Source organism: Stenella coeruleoalba (assembly GCF_951394435.1).
Source record: "Stenella coeruleoalba genome assembly, chromosome: 2".
Lineage (NCBI taxonomy): Eukaryota > Metazoa > Chordata > Mammalia > Artiodactyla > Delphinidae > Stenella > Stenella coeruleoalba.
In genome coordinates, this window is record NC_137147.1 from 25952039 (window position 1) to 25966552 (window position 14514).

The window sequence follows — 14514 nt, forward strand, 5'->3', positions numbered from 1 at the left end:
AGAGCAACGACAGTCACATCAAACATGCTGCCACCACCCTCGCCCGCCGAACACACACAGGAAGACTTTCATATTCTCCCTACAAAAAGAGAGATGGAGAATTAGAGACCCTAAGAACCTCAGACAAGGCAGGAAACAAAGTCTCCAAGGCAAGCGAGTAGTTCAGAGAGAGAAAAGTTCTCCGCTGACTGTCTAAACAACTTCAATGATCTCACATAGGTTCTCAATGTGACACCGTGGCTTGGGGACAAGGGGGAAACATGAAACACTGGAAATCGTAGCAGTGACTATCAAACACCCATTAGCATTTCATTGCAAAGGCCCGACAAGTGAGCACCATCGCCCCCTACCCACCGTATTCAGGAGGCAGACTGTAGGCTGTGAGGGCCCCTTAAGAGAAAGGGAAGCCAGAGGAAAGGCGGAAACCTGATGAACCTGTACCCACGGAAGGTCACAGACAGGGAGACGATAAACTCTTTGTCCTAAACAGTGAGCGCATGCTGGACTCCACCTAAGGTGGGGAGATATTATAACTCTGCTCTGGAATGTGATTGGCATCCCAAGAGCCAAGGTGGGCAGATAAAGAGGAACTAAAGACCACAGGAGACTAGGCAGCAAGTCCAGCCATCCAAGGCTGTGGCATTGGCATTGGCGAGAGACCCCTCCTCCCTCACCTCACTCCCTCAAAAAAAAAAAAAAAAAAGTGTGGTGGATTATGGTTGGTGTAGCTCACACAAGAGGGAAGGACACACAACATCCTACAGGAAGTCAGGATGATACTGATGGCGGGAGAGGGGGACAGCACCAGTGTCAGGTTTACAAAGTAGATGCAGCTCTCAGCAGACAAAGTCAGGACAGAGGACGTGTGGTTAGAGGAAGGTGGGGGAAAAGACAAAACGGGAAGCGTAAAGCCAATGAAAACACTGTCTATGGGCTAATTGGAGGGAGGATATAAAGGCAGAAGTGGGACAGGTGATGGGGGAGCAGGCAAGGAACGGTCGGAATAAAGCAGGAGGAACAGGAACGTGCTTTCTGAAACAGGAAGCCCGCATCATGGGAGCTTTTAAAGTCTACCCATTTTAGCCACAGGTTAGGTCCACCTGTTACCAATAGGGTTCCCAGTTCCTCTGGAGAGGTTTAAAAAATTGAGGTAGGGGAAAGACTGTTGGTAGTGGCAAAGGAGAGCCAAGGGTGATTAACAGAGGACTCCCTTGATGGAAGCATCTGTGTTGTACTATTTCCAAGGACGCAGGGACTTGGGGAAGAAAAGCTAGAATTGTAGGATCTCTTGACAAGTCCGTTAAGGGGCACATCTGACACTTTTCGAGAAAATAAATAAAAGCACTAAAACTTTGCAAATGTTGGAACAAGTTCAATGTTGATGTAAATGATGCCAAAGGGTACTGGTGTGGTTTTCATTGGTTGCCTGCTTGCACTTAGCCCTGCAGTATACTGTGGAGGGTGATGTCAGACCATAGAGCTTACTACCTGGGTGACCTTAAGCAAGGTCCTCAGTGCCTCTGACCCCTGTTCTGTAAAACGGGAATAATAATAATACTTACATCTTTCAGTCGTTACAGGGGCCAAGTAAGATAAACTATGTAAAGTTTCCAACCTATAATGGGCCCTTGATAAATGCCTCTTTTCTTCTCCCGTACTCTGAAGAGTAGTTGCAGAGGTGGGACACATGAAAAAGCCAAGAAACAAAGCAAGCAGTAAGCAACAATGTAAGGAAACTGTAAAGAAATGTCTCAAGGAAATGTCATGCTTAGGTACCAGGTAATGGTATTGTTGACATGTGGTGAGAAGGAAAAAAAAAGTGGAATCCTTCACAATATGGCGCAAAAGAGTGACGCTGAAGATGTTTTGAAGGCTTTAAATTCGTAATGTGGTTCATCTGCAATGGGAAAACTGCTGGTTAAAGAAAATACGAGTTTTAGGGGAAAGACAACAAAGTATGTCCCCAGGCTCAGTATGGAAATGACAGCGACCCAAGAGCACCTGAACTGTGAAAGTCCAATTGTCAGAACCGCTCTCCTGGGATATTTTGGTGGAGGACTCGGAAAGGACTGAGATCAAGGGTCCAACTTATAAAGGAATCACTTTATAAGTTTTATGAAACAGCAAAGACAGAAGTGAAAGGGGCACAAGGGATCAATAAGAGTAGAGTTGGGGACTCTTGTGGGAGAATATTTTAGAAATAAGTTAGACAGTAAAAGAATTGTTAGACAGTAAAAGAATTGTCACACAGAGATTAGTGATAAAATTAAGGCCATTTAGTAAAAAAATAAGAAAAAAATCTTTATAAGGAAGCACATAGGGACCCAGAAAATGGATAAGGGATATTTTGTGCTCTGAGGTCTCTTTATTTAGCAAGTCTCCAAATGTAATATTTTCAAATTAATAGAGTATGATGGAGAGAGGGAAAAAAGAACAGAAACAGACAGCAGAATGGTCATACAAAGAAGCAGGTATGGCAGTTGGGAAATCATGTCATTCCTAAAAGGTGTTTTCAGCAGGTTGGTTTTAGGCAGCTCAATTTACATGCTGCTAAAAGATTTTCCAGTTCACACTATGGAGGCACAAACCACCACCCCTGACCAATGAGGGAGGACACAGAGGGTAGAAATTCAAGCCATTAAGAACCATCAGCCAGGCCTGTGGCATTTCTGCAAACAGCCAAGTTGATACCGGGTTTGGGAGTTGGCATTTACTTGTGTCAGTTCTTTCATCAGTACCTTCAAAGGCAAGTTGGGTGTCTGTCATGTCCAGGCACTGTGCTGGGTAATGGGACCACCAGTCCCTGCCCTTGGAGCTTTAATTCTGGAAGGGAAACCACCACACAAACAGCTGTGGTTCAAGATGATCACTGTTTAGGTGGGGCACTGGGGAGGCTTAGAGCTGCACCCAGAGGAGCACTTGGAAGTTATCTAGTCCACCAATTCTTCTTACACATAAAGAAACAGAGGCAGAGAGAAATCAAGTCGCTTGTACAAAGTCATGAGACAGTGGCAGAGCTAGGAGCAGTATGGGCACCTGGAAACGAATCTAAAGCCTCACTCAATATACTGCCACACAAATCAGTTTTATTTCCGTAAGCAGTTTGGTGGCCTCCACAACAGTGTCCAAGTGCATCAGTAGAGTGTCATATTTCAAAGTAATAGATCAGATATTTTTAGCAAATAAATTCTGCAGGTTTCATTATAATGCACCCACCTGCCTTCCCTCTACCCCATTCCGCACCTTCAATGATCAGGCAAATTCATCCCCCTCCCTCAAAATGGTGACGCACAGCATCTTTGCATGTTTTAAAACTTTAAATAAATGCTACAATCCTATCTCTAGAATTTTTCCGAATGCCTTTCCTTTATCAGTGCTGCTGACTCCTCAAATCCACCAAGACTGCTCATTCGATTAATGGTTGGTTCTGCTTCGAAGCTTCTATCCCTAAGGGCAGAGATCTGCGTGAAGGTTCTGCATGAGAAAGATGCCACCACACTACTTCTGTTGCCCAAGAGTAAACCTTGACCTTGCAGGGACTAATATCCGTCTCATGACCTTTTTTCCATGTGGTGCTTGGTTCCCACTGACTTCCAAAGGAGCAGCAGCAGATGGGCATCTGAAGGCAGAATTAACTCAAGAGTCATTACATGAGGGTGTTCCCAACTGAGTGCCCTAGAGTAGACAGTAATTACATGTTCCTTCAAGATTACTCTCAGCCTGAGATGGGGAAAGAAGAGAGTCCGGGATGACTGACCACGATACCCTTAACGTGAACACGTGTGCACAAACACACAGGCTGGTCCCAAGTCTCAATCTGGAATTTTCCCCTAAGAAGGTGACGTTGGTTCTACAGGTCCCTTGAAATGTACAGATCGGGCCCCCTTGGAGACATCAGAAGTTGCTCTTACCTATTCCCATTTTTCTTTCCTTTCCAAGCACTCCCTAAATATGCACCATCAAATATATGGAAAATAAGCAATCCCCACTCAGTTACGTTGTACAGGAGGAGGAATTGGCCCTGCGCAGAAAACACACTCTAGCGACTTCACTGCACTTACGGACACACAAGACAACCCATCTAAACCATTTCCAACCTCACACCTGGACTTCAGCAGCCATGTACGCTAGGCCATGGAGAACAGATTTCCATGACAGATGACAGGCTTGGGCAGATCACCCCAAAGCCCGGCAGGCACCGGGACAATGCCCACTTGGTTATTGGATATGGAAGTGCAGGGAATTGCAGAGGACCCGGTATGTCTTTAAATCACCTCTAGAGTAGCACCTTCTGCTGCATTTGTAAGTTACCCAGGGGGGCTCTGGGAGGAATGTAGGGAAACTTTGAACGTTTCCTGCCTCTTGGCCTTTTTGGCATGGGACTCTAGAAAATGATGACAACAGCCAAGATGTTATCATCTTCAACAATGGCTTTCCGAATTTGTTATCTAGCAGGTACTGTTCAAGGGCCTTTACGTGGGTCTCCTTTAATCTTCACAACAACTCCACGAGGGAGATGCTCTTACCATGCCCATTATACAGATGAGGAAACTGAGCGTGGAGTGGACTGGGTGGGCAACCTGTCCAAGGTCACAACTAGTACAAGAGGACATGGGTCTGGCAGCATGGTTCTATCGCTCGTTTCGTCACCACCCAACCACTGCACAGAGTCACCATGCAGGAGAATAAGTTAGTCTAAAATAGGTAAGCACTGCCCTTTCTCAAGGAACGTTTGCCCTCTGATTCTTATTTTAGCTTCACGCCAATCTCATGAGGCACTCAGAGCAGGTTTCAGCCCCTTTTGCTGGTGAAGAAATGAACGTAGGGCGAGGTTAAGGACTTGCCAAGGTCATCCTCTTTGGTAACTCTCTTCCCAAATCCCAACTGTGCTCCCACCTAAGGGTTTGAGCAAACCCCGAGGAGCAGCAGGTGCCCTGCCACTGGGGCTTCTCCAGACACCTAGAGGCCCGGATGCAACTTCTGGGGCAGGTTGTGAGGGAGGAATATTAGGACCACAGAGGTATAAAACCATGGTCGCCACCAACTGAAAACAAAATTAAAAATTCAGAGTTTATACGATATTTGTTTTTGAAAAAGAAGGCCTGACCAGTTTTCTACTCATCGCCCAGGTGTACTCACAGACAGAGGGAGGTGAGGATAGAGAACAGGCTGAAAAAGATGATAGATAATAGGGACTGACTGAGTTGGTAAAGGCACAGAGCACCCCAGAGCCAAGTCTGGGCCCAAGGTTTTGCATTAAAGGGACACAGGCTGGGGCTTCCCTGGTGGTGCAGTGGTTAAGAATCTGCCTATCAATTCAGGGGACACGGGTTCAAGCCCTGGTCCAGGAAGATCCCACATGCCGCGGAGCAACTAAGCCCATGCACCACAACTACTGAGCCTGCGCTCTAGAGCCCGCGAGCCACAACTACTGAGCCTGTGCGCCACAACTACTGAAGCCCGCGCGCCTAGAGCCCGTGCTCTGCAACAAGAGAAGCCCCTGCTCGCCACAACTAGAGAAAGCCCACACACAGCAACAAAGACCCAATGCAGCCAAAAATAAATAAATAAAATAAATAATAATAAAAATAAAAAAGAAGGGACACAGGCAGTCTGAGCTGCAGTTATTTGTTATGTCAGGAGTACCATGAACCAGGTCCACCATGAACGGTTCTAAAATGTAAACTTTTAGAGCTGGAGGGCCTAAGAGATCTCGTCCAATCCCTCATGTTGTGATGCAGGGAACTGAGGCCCTGAGAGCCCGTGCATCTCAATAATTATCACTGATCTGGGAGTGAACTGGACTGAACCCGCCTGGCACCTGCCTCTGCCCAGGGTAGCCGGCTGGCCCTCCATCCACTAGAACCACAGACAGAAGCAGCCCTCAACAGTGGGCTTTCCTCCAGTTGACTTCGGTCTTTAATTTTTTTTTTTTGTTTTGGCCGCAACTTGCGGTTTGTAGGATCTTAGTTCCCCAACCAAGGATCGAACCTGGGTGCCTGGCAGCGGAAGTGTGGAGTCCTAACCACTGGACCGCCAGGGAATTCCCCGTTTTTAACTTTTTATTTCAGAATAATTCTAACGTCACAGGGAGTCGAAAAGAAAATGGCCAGGGAGATTCTGTGCACAATTCATCCTGCCCCTCCAGCTGACTCGTACCCACACAGAGTTCTAATATAACTGCAGATACACGTGGGGTGATAGGTCTCTTCCTAAGACTGATTTAGGAGCAAACAATCCACAACATTGCTTTCTGAGATCTTATCCTACCCTCCTCACTGCTGTGAGCCCTAACACACACACACACACACACACACACACACACACACACACACGGTCTAATCAGCAATAATTTCACTCCTGAATATTGCTAGAAAGATCACTAAGCCAAGCTAATCAATTGTCTCAGCCAGCGACCAGCCCCCAAGAGACGCCTAGATTTTTCACTGCTCTCATTTAACCCTCTGCGGCCTGAGCTTTTCTCCCCTGACTTCCCAAAGAGCAGAAATGCTGTGCTGGGAAGAATCCAGTGCCTGAGATGATGTTCCCAAGTTGCCACCTTTCAAAAGCCTTGTCTGTGCTAATGGCAGCAGACACTCTGGAGCGCTTCAGAAGGAGGGTCTCCCTCTCATGTGCACCAACCGGGACCAGCGTGTTTAAAGCAAAGGAGGAGGATGTGGACCCCAGAGTGAGAACAGGCAGAGGAAGCAGGTACAGCCTGGAGAGGGGAGAGGGGAGGGCGTGACAGATGAGGGAAAGCATCACAGGAGAGGTACCAGTTTAGCAATTAAATCTGACATCAACTTAGACAAAGCTTCCTTACTGAACAGCATAAAATTCCGGGGAAGGTTTGACCACATGTGCATAAAAGACACACCTCATTCTTTTTTTTTTCCCGGATGGAGGAGTGTGAAGACAGGAGGGACAGAGAAGGGTAGGGGCAACGACCATGGTCAACGGGTTACGAGCTGATGTAGTTAAGGCAGTTGGACATTCATAACTTCAAATCACTGCCCCCTCCCTACAATGAACGGGTTGGGAGTGCCCCCTTGAGAGGAGAGGCTCCATGCAATTCACTTCACGTGCAGTTACTGAACACATACTGTATGCCAGGCATCGTGCTTGGCACGGGGGCATCCAAAGCTGAATAGCAAGGAGGCAAAAGGGAGGCGGTGACAATTCAAGTGTTTAGTACTGTCATCTCCAGCTGACAGGGAGGAGAGGAGGGAGAGCAGAGAGGAGGCGGGGAGAGGAACATGGGCATTTTGTAAGTTTGGGGGGCGCTGCATACATACTCTGATCCCCTGATCAGTGGGGGGAGAAAAGGAGGAGGGTTCACTGCCTTGCTGCCTAGAGTCTCTACAAAGACACACAGGGAGGGTCAAGGACATCGGCACTGCAGGCAGCCCAGGGGAGCACGCCTCTGGCAGGAACTCTGATGACACCCGTGTGGCTCTTGGATTCATTGGTCAAGTGACCCTGTTGAGAGAGAGGACTCTAGCAGGCACCTGCTGCCTTGAAAACACAGCCCAGTGGGCCTGACAGCCAGGACTGGCCTGGCCTACTGTGAGGGTAGAGCCTGAACTGCCATCTGAGAATGTAGGGCAGAGAGGGGTGCAGGATGACTCAGAGACCCAAGATCAAAGCTGTTCGTTGGAATGTGAGTGAGGCCAAGAGAGTTCACCAAACTCCGTTTCTGCAGAGCAGAAAAGAGTCAAGCCTTCTTCCCCTGAGTTAGGATTGCTGCCTGAAGCCCAGCTCACATCTTCTGCTCTCCCAGAGTGGTTTAAAGCCCCAAGTTCCTTTTAGGTTGCAGGGAGGATGTTCCCAATATGCCTTGAACTCTGATTTCCATTTGGAGTTGCCCATTGGAGGATGAAGCTGGAAGTCTTGCTGACACAGGACTCCGCTCACCAAAATTCAGGGAAAATAACCTGTTATGTACTGAATGTTTGTGTCCCCACCCAAACTCGTGTGTTGCAGCCCTAATCCCCCATGTGATGGTATTTGGAGGTGAGGTCTTTGGGAGGTAATTAGGTTTAGATGAAGTCGTGAGGGTGAAGCCCCCATGATGGGATTAATGTCCTTTTAAGAAGGGGAAGAAACCAGAGCTCTCACTCTTTCCTCCACGTGAGGACACAATGAGAAGATGGCCTACAAAGAGGAGGTTCCTCACTGGAACCCAACCCTGCTGGTACCCTGATCTTGGACCAGCCTCCAGAACTGTGAGAAAATTAATTTCTGTTGCTTAAGCCACCAGTCTGTGGGATTTTGTCATGGCAGTCCAAGCTGACTAGGATATAGCCCCTTAGTGGGAGGCATAGGGACCTGTTTTTAGTGGTGTGACATGATGTGTGCAGAAGTGACTGCTCTGTGCTGAGCAAATAAAAGGGCTAAGACTTATTAATAGGGCAAAGGGCTAACACTTGACATGCATTTCATCTCCCCGACAACCCTATGAGGTAGGCTCTATATATCCCCATTTAACAGATGAGAAAATCGAGACCTTAAGAGATTAAGAGCTCAAGTCTCACAGCTGAGAAAAGGTGATGCTGGAACTTGAACTCTGGCTCTCTGACTCAGAGCGTACGCTCTTAACCACAGCTCCGTGCCGTCCGCAGGAGGCACCTGTCAGGGCAGGAGGACAGGAATGAGCAAGGATGAGCTAGGCTTACAAAGGGGAATGTCACGTAGCCCCTGCAGTTGGGGGTTCCTGGTACAGTGAGGGAGACCCATGGGGGCAATCGCCCCATAGGGGTGAATGAGATGATGGAGGGACATCAGCTGGGGCCCCAAGAAGAGGAAGATGCCAACCAGGTAAGCAAGGCAGAAGAGCTGGTGTAGACAAGTTACAAACGCCACCCTGACTCGAGAAAGGGCAAATGCAAGAGGCCTCACGGCCCCTGAGCATGAAGCACTAAGAGAAAGATCAGTGCCCAGGTTGGAGGGGAACAAAAGGACCCTGTGGACAGAAAGGTGGCTTCCAGAGCCTCTGCCGACTGACCTTGTGGAGCAGGAAAAAAGACCCAAGCGAAAGGACTAGAAACTGGTCACTTGGCTGGTGGAGAAAAAAGGCCAAGTGTCCACAGAGCAGTCAGAATCCTCCTGTATAAGGGATTCCTGCCCTTTTTCCCGAAGCTGGGGAAGGAAACTGCACTCTGGGGGAGCCAGGGCACGTTTCTGGCAGACTTATGGCTCTGAATCTCCCCTCTCCTCTATCGTACGCTTGTGCAGAACCTAAGACTCCTGACCTCAGACTGGCCTTGACTTTGCTTGACCTTGGTCAAGTTGCTCCATGCCTTCTCTGGCTGGAGATGGGCGTTCTCCACCTGCTTTCTCCTGGGCACAGCCATCCAGATGGGCTTTGAGGTCCTGGTGTGCAGAGAGCGAAGCCAAGGGACCGGGGGACCCAGACCGATGACATAGCAAAGGGGGAGCTTGTGGGGATGTGAACTTGCTCTAGAAGGGGAAGCCAGCCCTCAGCATTTCAGAGACAGGACGGAAGTGGGGGAGACTCCTGCCCGCCAGCTTCAGCAGGCAGCTGGGGGAACTCTCTCGCTGCTGGTAAATTGAGCCATTCTCCTGTCTCCACGAGCTCACCTCCGGACTGCAGGAGAATTGACTGGGAGAGTTGAAGGCACACAGGCCCTCCAGGCCCTTGGTGAACCCAGGATCCGTGTCTGTTACGGGGGACTTTTTTTCGGCGCTTCTGTCACAGTTTCCATCTTCAATCGTGAAATGATTCCCCTCTCTCCCCTCCGCCTTCCACTCTGCCCAAGTTGTACAGCAGCCTGAAAGTGCTGATGGCTTAACCGGTTTAATTTTTTCCCCCAGCAGCCCTGAGGGGCTTTAACTCTTTCCTCCTGCAGAAACCCTGCTTTTGGAGTTGAATGTTTAAACTCTCACTGGGAGACTCATAAATATTCGGAGTCACTCTCTCCCTCTCTGTTTGATTAGGAAATGAGCCTTTAACTCAATGTAATCCCCAAGCCATTAACAAAAAAGCCCTCAACAGCTCCACGATTAGAATTTCACTCTTAACCCGCTGAGGATTGAATTAGATTAACATAACTACCCACAATCTGAGTTTATTTTCTGTGCCAGATAGAAATGTGTTTTTCAGGGAAGGCGAGAGGGGGGAGGAAAAGGAGGAGGGAGGGAGAGAGAGCGACAGCGCGCAGGAAGATAATGAAATGTAAAAGTAGAGATAAGAAAAAGATGGACAGATACAGTGTAGAGGTGAAGTGATGGGGAGAAAGAGTTGTACATGGCCCGTGGTTGAAAAAGCCTGCCAGCTGCCATTTTTTTATTTGTGGGATATTTGGAGAGACCTCAGCTCTGGAAAATTGTTTGAATGAGGGGAGCGCTTTCCAGGTATTTGCGATTCCTTCTTCCTCGAGATTGATGGTCCTGTACCTGAGCCTGCTGCGTCCGAAGCACCTGCTCCTTGGCCCCACTGTCCCCAGTTTGGGAGGAGGTCAGGGCTGGGTTTCCACAAGCTTGAGGGAGGAGGGGGAACACATAAAACGACAGCATGTACACAGGCAACTGCAACTTTACATCAAAGAAATAAAGATGAGGGTGGAATGGGTGAGATTTCACAGACTTGAAGTCACAGACAGCCCTGTGACCAACTGCATGTAAGCAATCAGTTTGGGGAAAAAATGAGATTGACGACAGCTTGGTCCACGTAAAATGAATCGTTATTGAAGCAGAAACTAAGTAATCAGAGGCTGCCTTATGCAAATACATTGAAGTTTCCCCAACTGCATCGCTATAAATAAGCCCAAAGGGGAAAAGCCACATCCTGAACTTGAGGATGAAAGCCAGGCCTTCCATCACACCGTCAAACAAGCCCCCAGCCCACCTAAAAGCAGCCACAGGTGGCCAAAGGAAGGAGCAGTTCTTGTCTAAATGTGCCAACAAATATTCTTCCCTCTCAGCTGTTAACGCCAATGAGAACGTAGGACTTGCTCAGAAATTCGGGACTCTCTCCCAGTGCATTTAATCACCGGCCAGCAGGCTCCAGGGTGCATGTTGAGAAGGGGAGGGAACAGTTTGCTCTTGTATGAAAAGGTTTTAAAAATGTCACACTTTTCCTAAAAAGCCATTGAGATCAGAAAGTCCTAACAGTTCAATTTTGCCCACAGCTGACTGCTGAGATTTCTGAATGCAAGGTCTCAAGCGTTGGATTCACTCGAGCTTTAATTAATGCTCACCCACCAAATCCCACCGCAGTATTATTGTGGGAAACCTTGCAGGATATGTTTATTAAATCAGAGTCCTTGGAATAGAGAAAATAATAATGCTATGTATATAATATGCTCAATTCCTGTTTTTTTTATTTTTTCCTCTCAATTTCTGGGACTTTACTTTCCCTACTAGGTTTGAAATAGTGACATTTCCCCCGATTTTACACCAAACTCCTTATTCTAATTTCTCTACCAATGAATATAGTGAACATGTGAATTGTACTTTCTAATCTCTTATTCCTTCTTGATCCCCATTCTGTCCTCCAAAATAATGAATGAATGGATTAAAGGCATTAATAACCTTAAATAAATACTGGTAAAAATAAAGGACCAAGAGAAGGAAAGCAAAAGTTTCATAAAGGTCAAAATAAAAATGAGACCAAATTGCCTCTCTAAATATATGTGTGTGTCCATATTATTTAACTTTCATCGTTAGATTTGCTGCCAAAACAATTTTGTTTTTAATCAAAAGCAAGCCAGACATGTCTGCTTTGTTTAATGCTTTTAAATTGTTGGGAAGATTGTTTTGTTAGGATACTGTTTTCCCAAACAAGCCAAGAAGTAGTGCTTAGCAATATAGTATATGGTAAGCATTGTTTTAGTAAATAGAAACTCAGGGATTATTTGACTCGTAAAAAGAGATGCATTTTAAAAGTTGTATATCACATACCTTAAGCATCATCACATTCTTTTTCAAAATTTAGTAAATTAAATTTTACTAAATTTATTATTTACTAAATAGTACTACTATTTCTTCGTAAATAATATATAGCAAATCTCCCCAAGTGTAGCATTTTTAGTTAACTCTGGTGCATTTTCCAGAAGCTAAAGTCCCAAATGTTCCACAGGAAGCTGGTGGCATGTTAGCTGTGTGGACCAGTGGACAATGCCTGGGGACTGCCATCTCTAGGAGCCTCCAGTGTACTCACAGAGCCTGTGCTCTGAGTGTCTGAAACAAGCATGGCTTTGACAAGGATCGTGATATTAAGTTTCTTCCTTCGGGAAGGATGCAGAGCAAGGGCTCCATGGCACTCCACACCTGGCTTCTGTTCTTTCAGACATTCTTCCTCCCCACCTGCCCTCCGCCCAAGTTCCCCTTTCAGGATGAAGAAAACACACCAAATCAGTGAACCAACGAAAGCCCGGAAGGCCGGACAAATTGTCAGCTCTCATCCCTACTTCTCAAAGCAAACCCGCCCTGTGCAGCAAAAAAAAAAGTCATTTTCCTTTAAGGCGCTATAGAGAAGCTGGCCATTGGGACTGTCAAGACTCCCCCTGAACCTGGAAGCTCTTGGGCTCAGCCCGAACCTGCCGGCAGCCCTCCATCATCACCTGTCCTGTGTGAAATGGGTCTTCCCTCTGGAACCTTCCCAGCTCACCCTGTGCCGGAGCTGCCAGCAAATAAAAGTTTTTATGCTGGGAGACAACCACCCGCTGAGTCGCATGTAAACTTTCCCTTGCCCTTTTGATTTACTAACTTTTTCTCAGTGAAAACAAATAAAAATAAAAGAGAACGTACTGATTCTAAATGAGTTTGTATAACTGTCCCACCCAGCCATTCCGGGTCCCTCTGACCTTCCCAGGACAGTCTGTGAGAGGCAACATTTTCCTCTGGGCCACCCAGAGATGCTCAATGGTGCCGAAACCCAGGATGAAAGAGCAGGCATGCCGAGATATTTTTATCCATTAAAAAGAGAGAGGGAGAGAGAAAGAGAGAAGGGGGGATGTGTGGGAAAAAGGACAGGAAGGTCCAGGGCAGAGTCTGGGGCAGAGGGGAGGGAGAAGTCTGGTACTTACATGCTTGGGGCTGGGGAGGGGACAGGGCTGGCAGGGAAGGGTCTCTCCCTCAGCTGTTTCCAGTTGCTGATGGCTTGTTGCTCAGCTCCTCCGGCACCAGCTGACAGTCCCCTGTCTGTGTCTCTTTGTGACTAAGGACACAGTACTCCCAACCTATAAATAGATCCCGACTCCGTGATTGATATAACAGGCAGCTGACAAAAAAAAAAAAAAAAAAAATCCCACAACCATAACCAGGTCTTAAACAAAACAGCAAAAGGCTCTAGACTTTCAACTCCGCAGAGCTCCATGCAGACTACACAGATGGGCACTGGAAAGGCGGGGGGGAAGAAAAATATACAATAAAGGGCAGGAGGAGACGGTGGGGCAGGGAGGACAAAAAAAGAGAGAAAGTGTGGAAGACAGTTACTTCTCTGGTGGTGGAGCAGTCACTTGGTGTCACCGGAGAGCCAAGGAGTGATGGTCGGCGGCAGAGACAGCAAGGGGGGGAACAGGCAGGAGGTCCTGAACCCCTGAAGGAGAGGCCCCGCCCCACATCCCTGAGCCCCTGGCCCGGTCAGGGCTGGAGTCAAAGTCCTGACTTGGGAGCATTCGTCAGCACAAGTGCTTTCCACGAAAGTTTCCATGCCTCCTGCCAGATCAGGAGGAAGGGAGGGAGTAGACAGAGATTTCCTAGCCCAGAGGCCAGGCAGGCTTCTTGGGGGACACGCAGGAGGCTCCTGGAGCCGGGAAAGGTGGGGGGAGGATTTGCAGGTGAGGGGTTGGGACAGCGTCACCTGTGCCTGGTGAGGCAGGGCCCAGTGGGCCCACTTGCAGCACATAATGGGTTTTTAAAAGCTCAGGGGGTGACATTCCAGACAGAAGAACTGCCCAAGATTAAAAGGCCATGGGGGCATTGCTGTCTCTGCTTCTTCTAGAAAGATTTCCTAGGAGGCTGAATTGTCTGAAAAAGTTTCTTCTTGGGGAAATGAGCCCCAGTCTTTGGGATACTGAGGGTGTCTCTAAGAAACACTGGTTGCCCCAGTTTCTGCAAAAGTGGGCCAGCCTCCCCAGGGCGGTCCAGCCCATCTCTGAAAGCTGAGCCACGGGGCAAAGTTTCCGGAGAGTTGTGGAGAAACGACAGAATTGTGAACGTCCAACAAGTAACCAGGTGAGCTCTTGATCACCCCGGGGACTCCCATCCTGCCATCTGGAGACCATGTGCTTTGATCACACAAGGGTCCTCTACCTTTGATGATCTGGTTACCTGTACGCACTGATTTAGGTGGAATTTCAGGGGAGGCTCCCCGCTTCCAGAAGAGTGATGGATAGGCCCAGCCCCTTGCTGGTGGTAAGGGACAGGCACCTCATCACCCTTAGAACTTCCCCATCTCCAACTTTAAAAAAACATGAAGTGGAATTGCCTCTTCACGTTAGATCTAATTCTTTACTCTCCAGGTTAACAGAAACTCTGAGGCTAAGGGTA

The 14514-nt window shown here is 47.8% G+C and overlaps 1 protein-coding gene across 3 annotated transcripts in view; it reads right to left on the bottom strand.

Moving 5' to 3' along the window:
* ESRRB (estrogen related receptor beta) overlaps window positions 1-14514 on the bottom strand; it is a 243819-nt gene that overhangs the window by 158253 nt on the left and 71052 nt on the right. The window contains exon 2 of one of the 3 annotated variants that reach the window (XM_079913204.1): window positions 13050-13202. The exons of 1 other annotated variant lie outside the window; for it this stretch is intronic. In XM_079913204.1, the coding sequence (XP_079769330.1) occupies window positions 13050-13051 (2 nt within the window). In that variant the 5' untranslated portion in view covers window positions 13052-13202. Of the gene's footprint in view, window positions 1-13049; window positions 13222-14514 lie in introns of those variants that run through there. One more of the 3 variants, XM_079913205.1, reaches the window with a different exon arrangement.